The 20,357-nt window shown below is 41.3% G+C and overlaps 1 protein-coding gene and 1 long non-coding RNA gene across 2 annotated transcripts in view; one reads left to right on the top strand and one right to left on the bottom strand.

Moving 5' to 3' along the window:
• The first annotated feature begins 1,589 nt into the window (after positions 1-1,589).
• LOC147001129 (TATA box-binding protein-associated factor RNA polymerase I subunit B-like) overlaps positions 1,590-20,357 on the top strand; it is a 39,296-nt gene continuing 20,528 nt past the window's right edge. Inside the window, exons 1-5 of the mRNA XM_085830221.1 lie at positions 1,590-1,846; positions 3,813-3,911; positions 8,348-8,435; positions 17,922-18,019; positions 18,292-18,387. Coding sequence (XP_085686347.1) covers positions 1,829-1,846; positions 3,813-3,911; positions 8,348-8,435; positions 17,922-18,019; positions 18,292-18,387 — 399 coding nt within the window. The 5' untranslated portion in view covers positions 1,590-1,828. The remainder of the gene's footprint in view (positions 1,847-3,812; positions 3,912-8,347; positions 8,436-17,921; positions 18,020-18,291; positions 18,388-20,357) is intronic.
• Positions 13,072-16,796, bottom strand: LOC147001131 (uncharacterized). Its single transcript, XR_015045186.1, has 3 exons — positions 16,681-16,796; positions 13,364-14,283; positions 13,072-13,230 (listed from the first exon to the last, which is right to left on the bottom strand). It is a non-coding gene; the product is annotated as an uncharacterized LOC147001131 (long non-coding RNA).

Raw genomic sequence — 20,357 nt, 5'->3', positions numbered from 1 at the left:
CTCTTGCAGGGAAGGTGCCCAGATATCTGGTGTTCGAACCTGCCTCCTGGAAGAAGTTGTGATGCACTCACCAGAGGTCTTAAGATCCCGTGGAGGGTCCTGTGTCCGTAGACTCCGCGCCCAAGGTACCCCGGTGCTGGCGTGGACTGGAAGGGCTCTTTTTCTTTTCTCTTCTTTTCTTTTCTTTTCTTTTCTTTTCTTTTCTTTTCTTTCTCTTCCTTCCTTCCTTCCTTCCTTCCTTCCTTCCTTCCTTCCTTCCTTCCTTCCTTTCTCTTTCTTTCTTTCTTTCTTTCTTTCTTTCTTTCTTTCTTTCTTTCTTTCCTTTCTCTTTCTTTCTTTCTTCCTTTCTCTCTCTCTCTCTTTCTTTCTTTCTATTTTTTTTTTTTTTTGGTTGTTTGAGACAGGGTTTCTCTGCGTAGCCCTGGCTCTCCTGGAACTCACTTTGTAGACCTCGAACTCAAAAATCTGTCTGCCTCTGCCTCCTGAGTGCTGGGATCAAAGGCATGCACCACCACACCAAGCTCCATGATTTTCTTATTTTTGTCTCTTCCTACCATAGTATTGATATTAAAGTCAATTAGCCTCACTTTATTTAGTACCTTCTGTAAACTACTAAACTCCTAGAACATAGCAGTCCCAAGGTGGGAGGAGGCAAAATAGGTTTAGCTTTCTAAATTATGGCCTTTTATTTTTAGTACCTTCATTAATTTGCAAATTGCAGAGACCCCCTCTCCTCTGGGCTTGGAGATCCTTTCGCTCTAACATCTATAATATCAAGAGTTTTCTTTGGTCTCCAGAGTGCTGCAGGATCTTTGACATATCCCAGCTTCCCCTGCTGGGGACCTTATCATCTGAAATCCATCTCAGTTCTTCTCTACTGCCCCTGGAAAGAACTGTTAGTATCTAAAACAAATGTCAGGCTCTGGTGACACAGGTCTTTAACCCCAGCACTCAGGAGGCAAAGGCAAACACATGTCTCTGACTTCAAGGCCAGCCTGATCTATAAAGTGAGTTCCAAGACAGACAGGACTACTCAGACAAACCCTGTCTGGAAACAAATAGCAATAAATAAACAGATATAAATGTTCACGAAGGTGGAGACTTATTTTGTTTACAGGTAAATCTCTAAAATCTAAAACAACTTTAGTTTATGGAATGAAGCAGGGGATTAGTGTGTTCAACGAGGGAACAAGAGATAAATGTATCAAGAATTTATTAAACGAGACATAATTATATTCATAGGCAAACATATACTTTTTACACAAGAGGAGGTGAAGGTACAAGAAAGAAATAGTCATTACTAGAAATCTTGGTCTGGGGGTGTTGTTCAGTGGTATGGAGTTCTTGGTGAGCATGCACTAGCAGGGTTTGGTTCCTAGGATCTGGGAAGTTAAAAAAAAAAAATCCAAATAGATACCCAGTTCTAGCTCAACAACCTGTGTTCTCTACTTCAAACACTGAGAACACATTTTGTAAAACCCAGAAGCCGGAAGTCATGGCACACACCTTTAATCTCAGCTCTCAGGAAGCAGAGGCAGGTGGATCTTAGTTGAGTTCGAGGCCAGTATAGATAGTCTCCTGAGCTGAATTCCGGGACAGCCAGGGCCACAAAAACAAAACCACAGACAACCCTCGTTGGTCTGAGCTCTGTCACTGGGGCCTGGTCCTGTACTGCCTGCTTAAAGCCTGGGTCGTGAGTCCCACAAGGGCAGCACAGAAGACTCTGGAACGCAAAGGCAGAGGCTGTGTTTCCGATCGGAGCCCTCTCCGGGTCTCTCCCGGAAGCGGCGCTTGCTGTCTGGGTAACGGTGTCTTCAGCGGAGCGGCGATGGATGTGGAGGAGGTGGTAAGGACCTAGAGGAACGCGTGGGGCTCCCACTCGCGTTCCCTAACTCAAAGGGCCAGGGACAGCCAGGAGGAGGAGGAGCAGCGCCCGGAGCAGGCATCGGCTGGGGGCGGTGACCCTCATAGGGGGCGGAGCGAGGGGGCGGTGGCCACTTGGGCCTGGAACCTGACTGCTTGTCCACTCTGGGAGGTTGCGGGTGGGATTGGGTGGAATGTTTGTTCAGAAGGGGCGTGGGCCAGAAGGAGGATGAAACTGTGGGCTTGTGGGATGGCCACCCCCGTGGCTCCTTGGAGGGGACCACCCAGCAAAGCTCCCTTTGATGCTGGTTGGGCGTGAGGAAGAGCAGGACCTGGAACTTGGGTTGCCTCCAAGTAATCCCTGTCAGCCTGTCTAGGGTACGGATACCAGACCCTTGCCGAGGACGTTCTAATGTGCTTGCTATCTTAGGGTTTCTATTGCTGCGATGAAACATCATGACCAAAAGAGCAAGCTGGGGAGAAAAGGGCTAACACTTCTATATGATTGTTCATCATCTAAAGAACAGGGCAGGAACTTGGAGGCACTGAGGCAGATGTTTCGAGTTTTGATTTATTCATCCAACCATATAAAGGGTATCAACTGTATGAGTACTAAACGTTTAACTGGGTGCTTAGGGGTTCTACTGGAAGCAAAAGGAGCATATGGTCCACTAATGGTCTATATGGATTAAAATTTTAGGTTTATCAATGTATTATCCAGCTCCTGGAGGCAGGAGCTGATGCAGAGGCCATGGAGGGGTGCTGCTTACTGTCTTACTACTCATGATTTGGTCAGCTTACCAGGTTCTGTAAAACCTAGAGCTACCAGCCCAGAGGTGACACCACCCACAATGGGATGGACCCTCCCTCATCAATCACTGATTAAGAAAGTGCCTTACTGGCCTACCTGCTACCTGATGGTATGGAGGTATTTTTCTTAATTGAGCTTCCCTCATCTCAGATGTCTTTAGTTTGTGTCAAGCTGACACAAAACTATCCAGCACACGTGCCCACACCTCACTGTAAGAGTGGTTAGGAGGCTGCTGAGCCTTGCATGCACTTTGAACACGATGGGTGTATTCAGTAATTGACCCATAAGTCAAACACCAAAGAATTAGGAACCAATTCTCTGTGTGTGCACTGACAGAATAATGATAGAGGGACTCAAGGTAGACAGTAGATACTATCTGTATCCATGACAAATGTCTAAATAATACATTGATAAACCTAAAATTATAATCCATATAGACCATAAGTGGGCCATATGCTCCTTTTGCTTTCAGTAGAACCCCTAAGCACCCAGTTAAACGTTTAGTACTCATACAGTTGATACCGTTTCTATGGTTGGATGAATAAATCAAAACTCGAAACATCTGCCTCAGTGCCCCCAAAGAAAAAGTCAACAGTGTTTTCAATCTTTGTTTGTTTTGATTATCCATACGTTGGGTCATCTTTTTCTCCCTCAGCTCTTCCAGGGAGTTTATCTATATCTTTGTTAACAATTTAGCCCTGTCCACCTTTCTTTCTTTGTTCTCATTCTGTATATTTCAGTAGTTTTATGGAATGGTTACTGCATTTCATGCTACTAAAGAGATGAGACTCAGGCTGGCAAGATGGCTCAGCGGATAAGAGCAACTGACTGCTCTTCCAAAGGTCCTGAGTTCAATTCCCAGTAACCACATTGTGGCTCACAACCACCCGTAATGAGATCTTACACCCCCTTCTGGTGCATCTGAAGACAGCAACAGTATACTTATTTATAATAATAAACAAATCTTAAAAAAAGAGAGAGAGACTAAATTCTCCTTATTTATAGATACTGTCTGTGTATTTTTAGTTTGATTGTTTTTTAATTTGGGGGTATGAAATTGCCAGGAACACTGGAAGTAGAACTTAGAACCATGGTGCAGTGTGTTGACCTGACAATAACAGATTTCTGCCTTCCACAGAAAGCGTTCAGAGACCGCTGTTCTCAGTGTGCTGCTGTCTCCTGGGGCCTTACCGATGAAGGCAAATATTACTGTACTTCCTGCCACAATGTCACAGATGTAAGTAATGTGCTATTTATGAACTTGATTATGTTCTCAAAATTGAAGTTTCTGGGTGGTATGTGGCCTGACTCCTAAACAGTGCATCTGTATCACTCACTCAATGGCTGAATTCCAAGAATAGAAACAGGCTTTAAGAGCACAGTCTTGGATTAAGAAATTTGCAAACTAGATTGATGATGAACTTCTAAAGTTACGTTGAGTCACATTTATAAATGAATGTTTCATTTATACTATATGCATATGGAAGGGTTTTTTGTTGTTTTTTAATTTGTTTTTTTGTTTTTTTGTTTGGTTGCTTGGTTTTGGTGTTTTTGAGACAGGTTTTCTCTATATAACAGCCTTGGGTGTCCTGGAACTTGCTTTGTAGAGCAGGCCGGCCTAGAACTCACAGAGATCTGCTTACTTTTGCCTCCTGAATGCTGGGATTAAAGGCATGTGTCACCATGCCCAACTTGAAGTATTTAACATTATACTTGAAGGATATTTTTATTAGTTTTTAGTGTGTTGTACCGCTTAGAGATTTGGAGGATGGAATGTTAGAATGCAGGGGGACTGTTGGACATATTGGAAACAGGCTTCCGTACCACATATCTTTGTGTAGTTCCTCACAACCTACCAAGTACTTTCTCATCCAGTATGTAATTCCTGCTTCACAACAACCTGTGAGATACAACAGTATGCCCAGAGAGAGTAAGCAGGGCTCAGGAGTCATTAATGGTTTTTGTTGTTGTTGTTTTAAGACAGGGTCTGACTATGGAGACCAGACTGGGCTCCCACTTAGAGATCCAAGAGAGCTAGGATCCAAGCCATGCACCACCACACCTGACACCACCACACCTGACACAGTTGAGTTTGTGGCTAATGCCACAGGAGTACAAAGGTTCGGGACAAGACTTGAATCTGAGTCTTCTAACCCCATCATGCCTGTTTCTTAAACTAAAGATTGTCAGTCTGTATTGTGTAATCATGGTGTTTGGGGCCATCTCCACACTGAAAGTTCTAGGTCCTTGTCTGGTGAGCATACCTTTAGGCCAGTAACAGAGTGTGGACAGCCTGGTGCTGGACTAGCTAAACTGCCATGACTGTTTTTCATAGGGAAGGATTTGCTGGAAGTGCAGAGCCAAGAAGGAATAAGCACTGCTTTCAGCACTTACTCAGAAGGGCCAGCTGGGGTGGAAAAGAGACTGTTCCCCAACATAGAGCATGATAGGGACTGACGTGCCTTCCCACCTCAGACAACTCAAAATCTGGACACAAGATGTAAAACAACAACAAAAGCCACCTTAAGACACATAGCTAATTTAGCAGATGACTCAGTTTCACAAAGCACTTTGCTTTTTAAAAGGTATGTATATGTATGGGTATGTGCATGTGCATGTGAGTGTAGGCGTCTATGGAGTCCAGCAGTGGGAGCTGGGTTTGGGGTGGTTGTGAGCTGATGGTTGTTGTGGAACCCAAAGGTCTTCTGCAAGACCTGTGCATGCTCTCGGCCCTGAGCTGTCCCTCCTGCCCCACACAGGGTGTTTCTTTGAGGTGGCTTCTTTAGTCTATAGCTCAGGTGCTCGTTTGCTTCCCTGTTAGTCAGACAGGATATTACCCAGATATATACTTAACTAAAACACTGGGCAATGAGGGAGCAGTGATCTCCTTGATCATGGTAGTGCAGACACATCCCATCGAGATATATAAATGCTCATGTACACAAATACATCAGATTACACTTGAAATGTACGCAGTTTATCCTGTGCTTTGATGCTCACTGAAGCTCCAGTGGTTTAGTCAGGGTTAATTTTATAGTGTGGTTCAAATGTAAACATAGTGAAGGAGTGGGATGTCATAATGGGGGCGTCTCCATTTGCAGATGGAGTCAGGGCACTATTTTTATAGGAATTGAATAGCCGTAACTAATGACTTCTTTTATCTTTGTCTTTGATGTTTCTTGGTTTGGTCTGATTAAGTCAACTACCATCATTTTTAGTTTGAAAAAAATATATTACTACTAAGCTCCATATTTAAGAGTCTCAACCCAAGGGAGTGAGGATGTACAGTTCTTGAAGGTGTATGACATTTTTTTCTTTTCCTACTGTTCAGGGGCATGATCTAGTACATTCTGTGTGCTGGACAAGTGTCCTATTAACTACAGCCCTGGTCCCAATGTGTTTTTGTAAAAGACTGTGACCCTGAGAAGCTGCCCTCCACACAATAGGCAAACCTGAGTGAAGTTATACAACTTCAATTGTTACTCTTGGCTTTACACTAACTCAGGCATATTCAACACACAGAATAGTGTTCAGCTGTGCTTCCTGGAGTTGTATAGTGTGGTGCTGTTGAAATTCAGTGGGTGAAGAATGACCAGCGAGTCAGTAGCCTGGGACAGGTGGAGGCTGCGATACAGCTCTCCTGACGGTCTGCTTCTCTCCTCTCCCCTCAGTGCACTGTGTGAGATTCTTCAAGCTCTTGGTACTGTGTACAATCCCAGAAAAGCCTTCTGTGTGGAAGGCTTTTTTCCTGGTGTGTTTTAGTCAGGAAAAAGAACTTAAGGTCCTTAATCTGCCCAGTTTAGATGACATATATTTTTTTGTAAATCCTTAAGTATTTAATACAAGTATGGGCTTAAATTATGTGAGTTTAATAGATTTTGTAAGAACAGTGCATGCTCATTGAAGGAGATTGAAAACTATGTGGAAGCCCAAGTCACCGACACTCTCAGTCTACACTCAGCAGCTCCCGTCCAGTCTTTTGTTTTTCAGTGTATGGAAAGGGATAGGGATGCTTGCGAGTACCACTGAGTATTTGTCTTGATGGTTTCTACTGTGTGGTTCAAAGTGTCGCAGATTTCTATTAAGTATGTGACTGAATATCCCACAATCTAACCATGGGGTGTTAGCCTTCCCTAGTTTTTTGTTGTTCTATGTCTTACATAGTTCAAGTGTAAAGCCCCTTCTCACCTCTGACAGTTATCTTTTCTAGATAACTGCTTCAGTGTTATTTTGGCATGTCTTATCTTCTCACTATAGCATCTTCCATATATCATAGTGCTTTGATAACAATATCTGCACCCAGAAATCCTATAGTTAGAGGCATGTCTCTTACTATGATTGAGATTGGTCTCATGTAGCCCAGGCTGGCTCTTGGGGATTGGAATAGGATTTGGGCATGTTAGGTTGGTGGGGTACTCCTCAGCTTGTGCCTTTTATTCTTATGAGACTTACTCTGCAAGGGGTAGTAGGGCCTAGAACTCTAGAGTTTAAAGGGCAAGGGCTTTCCCAGGCTATCTGGAACCCCCCCCCCCAAAAAAAAATTAAGATAAGCTTCATTCTCAATCTTTAAATTTAGAAAAATATATTAATATTATTCATTATTTTAACATTTTTATTTTTCTCCAGAAATAAGACTCAGTATTTTGTTTTTGGTTGCAAGAAAGTCAGTGTGAGATAATTGCCTTTGATAGCTGTTGTACTGATCAGTTTGTTATGAATGGTACCATTACCATTTTAAAGTTCTTTTTATTGGAAATAAAAAGTGCTTTTATTTATTTTATTTTTTCAAATAGGGTCTTACTTTGTAATTTTGTCTGGCCTGGAACACACTGTGTAGATCAGGCTGGCCCTGCCTCTGACTCCCTAGTGCTGGGATTAAAGGCATGCTCCCCACACCCATGGTAGTACTTTTGTAAATGAAAATCCTGTCTGAATCAATGTTCACACAGCCATGCTGAAGGAGGATGAGCCTCCCTGGGTGGCAGGGACTCAGGGAGTTGCTTGTTTTTGTTGTCTTTGTTTGCTTTGAGGGAGGGTCCATGTAGCACAGGCTGGCCTCAAACTCTTGATCTTCCTGCTTTCACCTCCTAAGTGTTAGGATTAGGGCATGTGCTTCTATCTCTAACCATAAGTTGTTGTCATGTTAAAGTGTATTTTGAATGGATAAAAAAATGAGTATATTTTATTTTTGGTCTTGTTTGATTCCCATTATTTTTTTTAAACATTAAATAAAAGTTATCTTTTAATATATATTTGTTTGTTTTGTTGTTGTTTTCAAAATAGGGTTTCACTGTGCACCCCAGCTGTCCTGGAACTTGCTCTGTAGACCAGGCAAGCCTCAAACTCAAAAATCTGACTATTTCTGCTCCCAGATGCTGGATTAAAGTCATACACCAGCATGCCCAGCTTTTTAAATTCAAATTTAATTGCAATATAATTGCATAGTTTAAAGTAAAGGTTTATTTGTTTGTTTACTGTGTAACTGGCTCTTTTAGGAACCAAAGTCTTTTTGAATAAAAAAGTAGCATAAAGATTAACTGTCATAGTATGTTTTCCCAGTCATCTGTCCTGTCACTTTCAGGTTGGTTCCTGGACACTTCCCAGTGTGTACTTGGAAGGTGTGCTTCAGGGTACAGCAATTTCCTCCTCATGGCCTGTCTGTGTTTCCTGCAGCGATCTGAGGAAGTGGTGAGTGCTGCAGTTATCCCCAACACCAAGATCAACTCCATCAACAGGGGGCTGAGACAGAGAAGCAAGCATGGTGAGTACAGATGCCCCACGGTGGCAAGGCTCCCTCACTTTCCTTCATGGTGTGAGGACACAGAATGAATTTAAATAAATTCCAGACAAAATGACAGCAAATCCAAGTTCTTAAAGTCAAGTTGCTGCTGGGGTAAATGTGGGAGCAATGTGTTGAAGTATATGTTGTCCATAAGCTACTCTTCTTGCAGGGGCGGCTGTTCCGCAGAAGGTAGTAAGTGTTAGCTGTCTGTACCTGGCCTGTGTCCTGTGCTGTGCCATGAATAGTGATGTGATTTTCTGAAATGGTTCAGCTGAGTGCGTCTCAGAGTGGGCTAGGTCAACACCATATTCAGTTTAGAACACTTTCCCATGTTGAAGTTTGAACCTTTTGAGAATATTATCTTTCTCTAAAATAGCTATAGAGTGAGTACTGATCCATTGAATCCTTACAGTGTGCCATTATTGAGAAGGATCTGAAAATATCTGGCTGGCATTTTTGTCTTTTTGTGAGTAACTAGGACCAGATAGATTCTCAAGTTGGAAACCACTGACCTAACGGTGATAGTAAAGAGTTCTACAAAAGGTAGCTGTGAAAATATACATACAAATATGTGTGTGTATACATGTGTATGAATATACACATAAGGACATACATGAAATATGTATGTGAAATACATTGACATTCTTAGATAAATAACAGGGAATGCTCAAAATGCTAACACAGATTTCTGTTTAGCCTTTAATAGTAACTTTAAAAGAAATGATTATTTTATGTTTATGTATGTAGGTATTTGTGTACATGTATGTCTGTACCATGTCTACATGGCTACCCTTAGAGGCCAGAGGACTGTGTTACAGATGGTTGTGACCTATTATGTAGATGCTGGGAACCAAGCCCAGGTTACTGAACTGTCCATCTCTCCAGCCCAGTAGTCGCTCTTTACAGGCTAAAACCTGGTTGGTTTTTATTCAGTTTTATTAGAGAAACACACGATTAATTGTAACCCAGATATGTAAATAGTTAAAATGTATAGTTCAGGCTTAATGTCTACAGAACCTTGGATGCTGCATTAAGTGGTGTCTCCTAGTCAATGCCAGAGTCATGGCATTGTCACCTGTGAAGGAAAACAGTGACACCATTGGTATATACATAGGAGAGTACAGAGAATGTAAAATGCAACATTGTCAGTTTCTACATTTGTATGACAGTGTGTGGGAACCTTGTGCATGTGTACCACTTGGAGGGTTTAATCCTCTTAGCATCTGCATGCATCAGAAATTATAGGCTTCTTGTTATATTTGAGACTCTGCCCAGGAAGGATTGGTTAGTCAATGGGGACAGGAAGCCCTGATATTCTGGGAAGTGTAAGGAGTTGGAGTCTTCACAGGGTGCAGACAAGCTATGTGGGAGTCAATAACAGACTTCAGAAGCCATGTGTGAGGAATTTTGATAGCATGCTCTTGAATGAATTTCTGTGATTGTCTGGCCATGGCAGGTAAAATACAAGGGTCTTCACCCACTGTAACATTGTCTCAAATTGGTTGTTAACCATAGCTAAACATATAATTCTGACTGCTCTGGCAATTTCTTTATTATCTCTTAGAGTTGTGAGGCTCACAAGAATAAGTCCATTTAAAATATTTGGGAGCTGGGAAGATGTCTCAGTGATGTACCTAATGTACAAGGACTGGAGGTCAGAGCCCCAACATATACGTAAAAGCTTCTAATTATGGCATGCTTCTTATAACCTCAGTATTGGAAGGAATAGATACAGGTAGATCCTCAGCCATCCTAGCTAAATCCACAAGTTTCAAAGTCACTGAGAAACCCCATTTAAAAAAATAAAGGTTGGGGCTGGAGAGATGGCTCAGTGGATAAGAGCACTGACTGTTTTTCCAGAGGTCCTGAGTTCAATTCCCAGCAACCACATGGTGGTTCACAACCATCAGTGATGGGATCTGATGCCCTCTTCTGGTGTGTCTGAAGATAGCTACAGTGTACTTAAAAAAAAATAAAGGTGGAAGGGCTGGAGTCAGCAGTGAAGAGCATTTGCTTTTCTGGGACCTTCATTCAGTTCCCAGCACCCACATGATGACTTACAACTGTCGATAATTTGAGATCCAGGGGATTAGATGATTTCTTCCAGGAAGAGCACCAGGCTTCTGTATATGGTACATATATACATGCATACAGGCAGAACACCCATATACATGAAATGAAGTAATAGTAATTTTAAAAAAAGATTCAGCATGATCAAGGAAGATCCTGTCATTGATCACAGATCTACACCCCCTACACACATGCAACCCACTTACATATGCATAAACACTGCACACAATACAACACACAAATACTTTTGTACCTAGGCACTGGTATGTATCAGATTTCTTATTTTTAGTTTCTCTCTCTAACCAAGAGTCATTTTCATAAAAGCAGAGTGCCATTGTGAGTCTGTTTTCTTGAATGTGTGGATTGCCCTTTCCTGACTGCTAGAAATTATTTATTTATCTTGACATTTGAGTATTCGTCAACCAAAATATGTGTTGAAATGGAACAGAAAACTGGTGGATGCAGTGACCATGTATTTCCACATATGCTTTGAGCACTGTGAAATACACATTAAAAAACCTTAAATCTCACTGGGTATGGTGGCAAAGCCTTTAATTCCAGCATTAGGAGGTCTAGGTAGATAGATCTCTGTGAGTTCCATGCCAGCCTGGTCTATGTATTGATTTACAGGACAACCTGGGTGACATAGTGAGACACTGTCTCAAAACTAAAACAAAACAAAAACAAAAATAAAAATCTCAAACAAACATACATTTCACCTATTTTAAAACATGCCAAATAGGCAGTTTTCTGCCTTTTATGATAACATTTCAGAACAATCATAGATAATTTAAAAAACTGAGTATGATAACAAAATGCTTAGCTTTAGCATTTTTACACAAATACATCTGATTGGAAAAAACAATATGCAGATAGAAACTCTCAGGCTGGAGAGATGTTTCAGTGGTTAAGAGTACTGGCTGCTCTTCCAGAGGTCCTGAGTTCATTTCCTAGCAACAACATTGTCTTAAAGTTTCTATTGTTGCGATAAAACACCATGACCAGAAATCCAGTTGGGGAGGAAAGGGTTTATTTGGCTTATACTTCCAGATTATAGTACATTATTGAAGGAAGCCAGGCAGAAACTTAAGTCTGCTGGGACCTAGAGGCAGAAGTTCGTCCAAAGGCCAAGGAAAGGGTGCTGCTTACTGGCTTGCTTCCCTGACTTGCTCAGTCTGCTTGCTCATAGAGCTCAGGACCACCAGCCCAGAGATGGTACCCACAATGGGCTGGTCCCTTCCTCACTGATCACTAATTGAGAAAATGCCACCCCTACAGCTAGATATCAGAGAGGCATTTTCTCAACTTAGGGTCTTTTCTCTCCTATGACTAATTTGTGTCAAGTTGACACATAAAGCCAACCAGTACACACATGGTGACTCACAACCATCTATAGGAGTATCTGATGTCCTCTTCTGTCATGCAGGCATATACACAAATAAAGCACTCATATGCATAAGTAAATAAATAAATCTTTAAAAAGAGAAAGAAGCTATTCATGGTTGAGTATAGTAATGGGTGCCTATGTATCCCGTCCCGCGGGATTCAGTTATTTGTGGGTGTGAGGGGGACCGCAAACCTGGAAGGAAATGGGAGGAAAAGAAAGAGAGGTGGAGACCAAGTAGAATTTACCTATCAAGGTCTCCTTTATTATGCTGAGGTGCCTTCCTTTTAAAGCATACATCGCAGGGAATATGGGAGGGGTCGAGGGAGAATTATACAAAGAACAAAGAAGTGGGCATCTGCTGACATGGGGGCTGAGGTCAGGTGCCAAACTTGCGGGCACTCTGCATCTTATCTCTGGAACATAGATCCTCCTTGACAGCCTTGGGTGTCAGGCTGGGCTCAGGCATAGCTCATGTCCTTGGATGTCATGGGAACTCAGGAAGAGATAAGGAAGAGGGGACGATTATTCAACTTTACAGCCTTAGGTGTTAGGAAGGGAATAAGGAGGAAGGGGGGTGGCAACCAGCTCTTAGCACAAGGCCATTTGAGAAGGGATCACTTTCTCACGGGATGGTCTCTGACATCTCCCCCTTCTGAATTAAATTTAATAAGGCCACATTTAACTGAGGTGATCAAATAATCTCTTCATCTTTAGATGAGCGGGCATTACCATGGCTGGGGGGACATTGACCCGATTCCTCCCGTGGGTGCTGTCATAGACCCACACTTGTGGCTCTTGGTATCTTTTGGGGAGGCGAGGCAGAGCCTTAGAAAAATTATTAATTGTAACTGAAATCAGATACCAACCTCTTTCCAAACCGGGTTTGTCTCTCAGGGAACTCAGAAATGGTCTATATGGACCTTCCCCTGCAATACTTAGTTTGCACCCATGCTGGACCCATACCAGATTCGCATTTTTAATGAACCAGCATGCACAATTCTGAATTTTGTGCAGTTCTCATAGGAGAATTATCAACCTCAGACTCAGTAAGGCCTCTACAAGAATTATGTCAATTGTAACGCCACAATTTGTGGCTCTTAAGCTATAATAGGAGCTGGAGGTCACCCTTCTTCATCCCAATTGTCTCCAAAGCCTAAGGAACCAAGGGGACTCTGCATTAGCAGCAAGGGTGGAAAATTGGAGACGAGTCGCAGTTTCTGTCTCGGTGGGAGGAGGATCTTCTTCGTCTGAGTCCTGGATATCCAGCTGATGGTAGTGGACTGCAACTGGCTTACTTAGAGCAGCTTCAATCTGTGACTTAACAAAACTGGTTAATTTTTTAAAGGCCCAGGGGCCAAAAGACAAAAGCAGCAGAATACCCAAGAAAGGTCCCAAAAGTGTGGGAAGCAAGGTAATGACCCAGGGAGAAGTAGAAAACCAATTTTTATACCAATATTCTTGTTTCTCTCTGTTACGTTTTCTCTCTTTTAAACTAGCTCTAACTTTATCTATGCTATCTTGAACTAAGCCAGTCTTGTCAGAGTAAAAACAACACTCTTCTAATATCTGAAATTTTTGTCTTTGTAACTTTAATATTTGTTATATCTTGTCTTATTGTTGAGACCACTACTTTTAAGACAATAACCTTTGTCTCCAATGTTTTATCTACAATAAGTTGCTAATATTCTTATGCATATCATTAACAAAACGATCAGTATGCAGCTGTTGATCTAAAGCTGTGGTAGATATTGAAGTTAAAATTGCAATTAAAGCAGTAAATCTTAAAATTGCTCATTTGACCTTTTTTAAGTTTGCATTCCCAGATTTTTAAACTAAGGATCATATCCTAATTCTAACAGGCAGCAAAACATATGTAAGTCTCTTTAACAAAATCATAACAGCAAATTTCTTATCTAAATTAGGATCTACATAATTAGTTAATTGACAACAATTACAATGAATATGAAAAGACTTGTCAAGATTGGTGATCTTAACTCTTAAAATTATCTAACAATATAGCATATATGTAAGGTACAAAAGCTTTCACAGCTATAGGGGAGTTGGCCTGAATGGCCAAAAACAGTGTCTCTGATGAAATCTTGTTAAATACACTGTAGCAGTCTCTTTGCCTCACAAGTCTTCATTTATAGTTGTCCTCAAATTGACACCAGGTTGGCTCTCCTTGCTGTAGCCCATGGCGAAGATAGGAAGTTTCTTTATCTTGTTTGTAAGTGGCTGCTCTCTCTGATTCCTCTTTTTTTTTTTTGCACTTAACACAGCTTTTTTGTCATCACTGCCAGGGCACTTATGAACTCACAGGTCAGTCTGTCACAGGAATCATTCTGGAAGCTAGCATGCTTCTGCAGTATTCTGTGGATAAAACAGAAACAGCGCCCTCTTTTCCCCATAATAACCTTTTGTTCAGGCTTATGCCATGTGTCAATGAGTGGATCCTTATCATCTCACCTAGACATGATTATGTCTAGTTTTAAGATACTATGAGGCATTTATTAAGTTCTTCGACATCTGAATTTTAAAATTCTTAAAAATAAAAGTATGATTTAAATAATGTGTATGGGGGTATAAATAATGTGTATGGGGGTATAATTTCTCCCCTTTTTGTTTAAAGAAGATAGAGTTTTTAAAGTTATATAATACCTTGTCTTTGAGAATTATAAAATTGTTGACAAAACCACTTAAATATTGGACTGTTATAGTTGGTTTTAATATAACATGGACAGTGACTAATTAAACTTTTAATTGTTTCTCTTGAAGAGAGAATTGTTTCTCTTGAAGAACTAGAATTTTTGAAAAGTTATTATAGTCACATGTGTATAATTTATTTATTTAATAATTAGAAATAAGAGAAACTCCTTAAGTTTGCTTTGAGAATAACTATCTTCTAGAGAAAAGCAGCTTGATCAGTAAGTCTAAAACCCAAATAATTATAAGGATCTTGAGTTTGTAATTTTTTTAGGAGCTATCTGTAATCTTTAACAGTTAAAGCTTTATGTAAACCTCTACAACATAAAAGCAAATCTTGGGGGGCTTTTCTAGGCAACCCAAGACAATTTCTTAACTGTCTAAAAACAGTCTTCTTAAAGGAACAGTATTTTTTCTTATAAGTCGCATGAGCAATTGCAAGCTTTGAGATATAATATTGACTATTAATATACAACTTAAAGTTTGATTGTTCAACATTTTTAAACACCATCTTTAGCACACAATTTAATTATCTGTGCTGAAATAGGATAAGCATGTGATTTAATTCACATATACTTTTCTCTCATATAAATGCTATTTTTTAAACACAGTAAATGGGATGCATGCATGCATGAATATATAGAAGATATAGGAGCATGCATAAAAACATTGTTTAACTTATTTTAAGATAATGACTATTAATTTTACTTAATATGATGGTATGTAATAGATCAAACATCAATAATCTGCAATAACTAAATTAATGGCTGTTTGGAACAAGGAAAAGACACTTATATATATAAGCAAACTCTGTACACTATAACTTTATATAAAGTAGGCAAGTCAAATCGCAATGTCTTGATAAATTCTACAGCTTGATTGACCTTTTATAAACGTTGAATTTAAACTTTATTTAGAACAACATCTGGCTAGGTCTGTAACAAGGCTCTAAGAAGTGCCACACAAGCCGCGCTGAGGCTGCTCTCCTTTGAGCTCAGCATCAACCTAAATGCAAACATTTTCTCAATCTGAACACTCTGTCAGAGTCCTGGCCCAAAGATTATCCCTATTTTGAAGTATCTTTAAAGACCGGTTTTTCTGGGTTAGTACTGTTTAGAATGACTTCAACCCTGAGTTCTAAATTTTAAGCTAACTTTTTGTTACAAGCAAAAGGCTGCCTGCCCCTTTAAGAGCTTGTAATTGGCCCTTAGCAGGGCTTTTTTAGCTGTACTTGGCTCTTAGCCACAGTGCAGCTAACTTATCAGTTTGTGCTATGCAAATTGAGACTGCTTTTTAAACAAGTTAAACTAAATTAAAGGATGTACAGCCAGCAGATAAAGTTTTAACCATTTATATTTTTTAACATGAAACACAGAACAACAATCATTCAAACAACAAAACAAAAACAAACATGAATTGACAAATATATGGACAATTTGGTGCACCAAAAACAGACAATAGACAGACAGGGAATAGAACTTGGTGTCTCAAAGGGACACAGATATCTTAACCAGAGCTAAGAATATCTCCATAGGAGATAGAGAGGAAGCAGGACGTCTCCCGTTTTCCTTCTGTTTCCAGGAGAGCTCTGAAATAGCTTATTATCATTTTTTTCTCTTTTGAGAAAAGGTCTCTTTTGCTAAAAGGTCTCAAACAGGGGATAACTGCTTTTCTAAAACTTATTTTCTCTCTCTCATGTTTAGAGTCTACTTCCTTATCTTCTTCTTCTGGGAATACATCCAGAGAAGGGAGAGGAGGCACAGTAGTTGCTTTGATAGTTACACTTCAATAAGAAAAGACAGTTGTAGGGACCGAATCGGGACCCTCATTAGCTAGTTTATCATTTAAGTCTCTACCTACCTTTCACCATTTTTTACAATGTATCTCTGCTTCATCTATAATAAACCATGGACATACCTGGTCTATGAAAATAAAAGGTCTAATCTAATTTTTCTTTTTTACTCGTACTCCTCTTTCTCTGAGAGCTACCTTTAAGCCTTTGATGAAGACTGCCTCTTTAGATAGCTTATTTCCCATAACCTGAAGTGGAGATGACTCACTCACCAAGGACTTCTCGCTCTTCCGTGAGCAGCGGAAAGGGTCCTTCACTGCTTCTGAATTGTTGGGGTCGCGACGAACTTCTCTGGAACCTCCACCGATTAGGAATTACGATCCGGACCTCGCCCTCACGTCGGGCGCCACTTATCCCGTCCCGCGGGATTCAGTTATTCGTGGGTGCGAGGGGGACCTTGAACCTGGAAGGAAATGGGAGGAAAAGAAAGAGAGGCGGTGAGCTGGGCGTGGTGGCGCACGCCTTTAATCCCAGCACTCGGGAGGCAGAGGCAGGCGGATTTCTGAGTTCGAGGCCAGCCTGGTCTACAAAGTGAGTTCCAGGACAGCCAGGGCTACACAGAGAAACCCTGTCTCGAAAAACCAAAAAAAAAAAAAAAAGAAAGAGAGGCGGAGACCAAGTAGAATTGTACCTATCAAGGTCTCGTTTATTAAGCTGAGGTGCCTTCTTTATAAAGCATACATCGCTGGGAATATGGGAGGGGTTGAGGGAGAATTATACAAAGAACAAAGAAGTGGGCATCTGCTGACATGGGGGCTGAGGTCAGGCGCCAAACTTGTGGGCACTCTGCATCTTATCTCTGGAACATAGATCCTCCTTGACAGCCTTGGGTGTCAGGCTGGGCTCAGGCATAGCTCATGTCCTTGGATGTCATGGGAACTCAGGAAGAGATAAGGAAGAGGGGACGATTATTCAACTTTACAGCCTTAGGTGTTAGGAAGGGAATAAGGAGGAAGGGGGGTGGCAACCAGCTCTTAGCACAAGGCCATTTGATTTGTTAAAGAGATTTGAGAAGGGATCACTTTCTCACGGGATGGTCCCTGACACCTATGCTTTCAGCATGTAGGAGTTGGAAACATAGTTAGGGAGACAGATACAAATCTGAGGCCACCTAATCTGCATAGCAAGTTCCCCGCTGCACACAGTCACATAGTGGGACCTTATTAAAAAGCAAAACAAAACAAAAACTAAAGCATGTAAATACACAGCATGTACAAATACATCCATAAAATGTACATATATACACACAGTGTATACAACAAATAGACACAGAGTGCACACACACACACAAAACATACATGTATACATAAAGTGTACACGTGTACATACAAGAAAACTATTTGAGGTACCAAAATAGAAGTCTTCAGGCCCATGTCCACAGAGATTGCATTATGTAGGAGCATCATAGTAAGTTAGGAATATGTGTGTCTAAAGCCTGTTATTTGTCCTTTAGAGAAAGGCTGGGATTGGTATGTGTGTGAAGGTTTCCAGTGCATACTTTATCACCAAGCAGAAGCCCTGGAGACCCTCGGAGTAAGCCCAGAACTAAAGGTAGGAAGCTAGATGTTAGCTATCATCGTCTGAAAAGTGAGATTGAGTGGACCCTCCCCTAACTCTAAGAGTAGAAGTATGTCTTGAGGTCTATGTTTAATCCCCAGCACTGAAAAACAAAATGGAATGTTATTTATTGGGTTTTCCCATGTCCCTGGTAAGGAGAAACAGGTAAGAAGGCATTTAGATCCGGGCCATCTGTAGAGTGTGAGAGCTTGTGTGGTACATGTGCCTGTGTGGATGTCACCATCACTTGTTTCCTTCCTTCTTAGAATGAAGTCTTACACAATTTTTGGAAGCGCTACCTTCAGAAGAGCAAGCAGGCCTATTGTAAAAACCCAGTTCGTACAAGTGGAGGGAAAGCCAAGGTGAGCCCTGGACCCTGACATGAGACACTAAAATTCACTTTGTGTGGCAGAAAGACAAAGGTGTTTTTTCGTGACTGCTTGAGTTTGACTGTGGTGCTTGCCTATAGATTTTCAGGGAGGAGGCTCCTGGTGCAATCCGGAATGATCTAGACTTTACAGTGAATTGTGGCCATTTATTAAACTAGTTGTAACATAAAAGTTATCTTCTGTCCTAGTTAGGGTTTTACTGCTGTGAACAGACACCATGATCAAGGCACGTTTTATAAAGGACAACATTTCATTGGGGCTGGCTTCAGGTTCAGAGGTTCAGTCCATTATCATCAAGGTGGGAACATGGCCAAGTCTAGGCAGACTAGGCAGACATGGTGCAGGTGGAGCTGTTAGTCTACATCTTCATCTGAAGACTCCTACCAGAATACTGGCTTCCAGGCAGCTAGGATGAGGGTCTTATAGCCCACACCCAGACCATCTTCTGGTCTGTCTGTGCTGGTGACCTGATCAGACCTTGGGTGTGAACTCTGCAGCCAGCCCCACAACACCCAGAGGTAGCTCTACTCCCAGGCACGCTAACATACCCAGGATCATAGGATCAGAGGTGAGGAGGACACAACATCTGACCCAACACCGGGAGTAACTGGGACCAGTGCTACCCAGGTGTTCAGGAGCTCCACCAGAGCAGTGGCTTGGGTTCCTTCTGGTCTGTCTGGGCCAGTGCTCCAAGCAGACTTTGGTCACAAACTCCACAGCTCTACAACACCTAGAGGCAGCTCTAGAGGTGGGTGGTCACACCTACCTGGATCCCAGGACATTGGTCACACAAGGATCTTAGGGTTCCAGAGGTAGTTTGACTCCCAGGAGCTCTGACATACCTAGGATCTCAGGATCCCAGGATCCCAGAATCACATGATCACAGAGACAGCTTGACTCTGAGGAGTTCTGACACAACAAGGATCACAGGAAGGACAGGCTCCAGTCAGACATAGCCAGGGCAGGTAGCACTAGAGATAACCAGATGGCGGGAGGCAAGCAAAAGAACAGAAGCAACAGAAAGCAAGGTTACTTGGCATCATCAGAACCCAATTCTCCCACCATAGCAAGACCTGAATACCCCAACGAACCAGAAAAGCAAGATTTAGATCTAAAATCACTTCTCATGATGATGATAGAGGACTTTAAGAAGGACATAAATAACTCCCTTAAAGAAATACAGGAGAACACAGGTAAACAGCTAGAAGCCCTTAAAGAGGAAACACAAAAATCCCTTAAAGAATTACAGGAAAACACAATCAAACAGGTAAAGGAAAGGAACAAAACTCTCCAGGATCTAAAAATGGAGCTAGAAACAACAAAGAAACCACAAAGGGAGACAACCCTGGAGTTAGAAAACCTAGGAAAGAGATCAGGAGTCATAGATGCAAGCATCACCAACAGAATACAAGATAGAAGAGAGAATCTCAGGGGCAGAAGATACCATAGAAAACATTGATACAACAGTGAAAGAAAACACAAAAAGCAAAAAGCTCCTAACCCAAAATATCCAGGAAATTCAGGACACAATGAGAAGACCAAACCTAAGGAAAATAGGTATAGAAGAGAGAGAAGATTCCCAACTTAAAGGGCCAGTAAATATCTCCAACAAAATTATACTTCTATAAAACTTCCCTAATCTAAAGAAAGAGATGCCCATAAATATACAAGAAGCCTACAGAACTCGAAATAGACTGGACCAGAAAAGAAATTCCTTCTGACACATAATAATCAAAAGACCAAATGCACTAAACAAAGAAAGAATTTTAAAAGCATTAAGGGAAAAAGGTCAAGTAACATATAAAGGCAGACCTATCAGAATTACACCAGACTTCTTACCAGAGACTATGAAAGCTCGAAGATCCTGGACAGATGTCATATAGACCCTAAGAGAACACAAATGCCAACTCAGGCTACTATACCCAGCAAAACTCTCAATTACC

The sequence above is a fragment of the Mus caroli genome, unplaced genomic scaffold (genome assembly GCF_978045245.1).
Source record: "Mus caroli unplaced genomic scaffold, Mus_caroli_1 scaffold_14, whole genome shotgun sequence".
Classification (NCBI taxonomy): Eukaryota; Metazoa; Chordata; class Mammalia; order Rodentia; family Muridae; genus Mus; species Mus caroli.
Note: the sequence above shows the minus strand (reverse complement) of the source record. Positions and strands in the feature narration are given on the sequence as shown.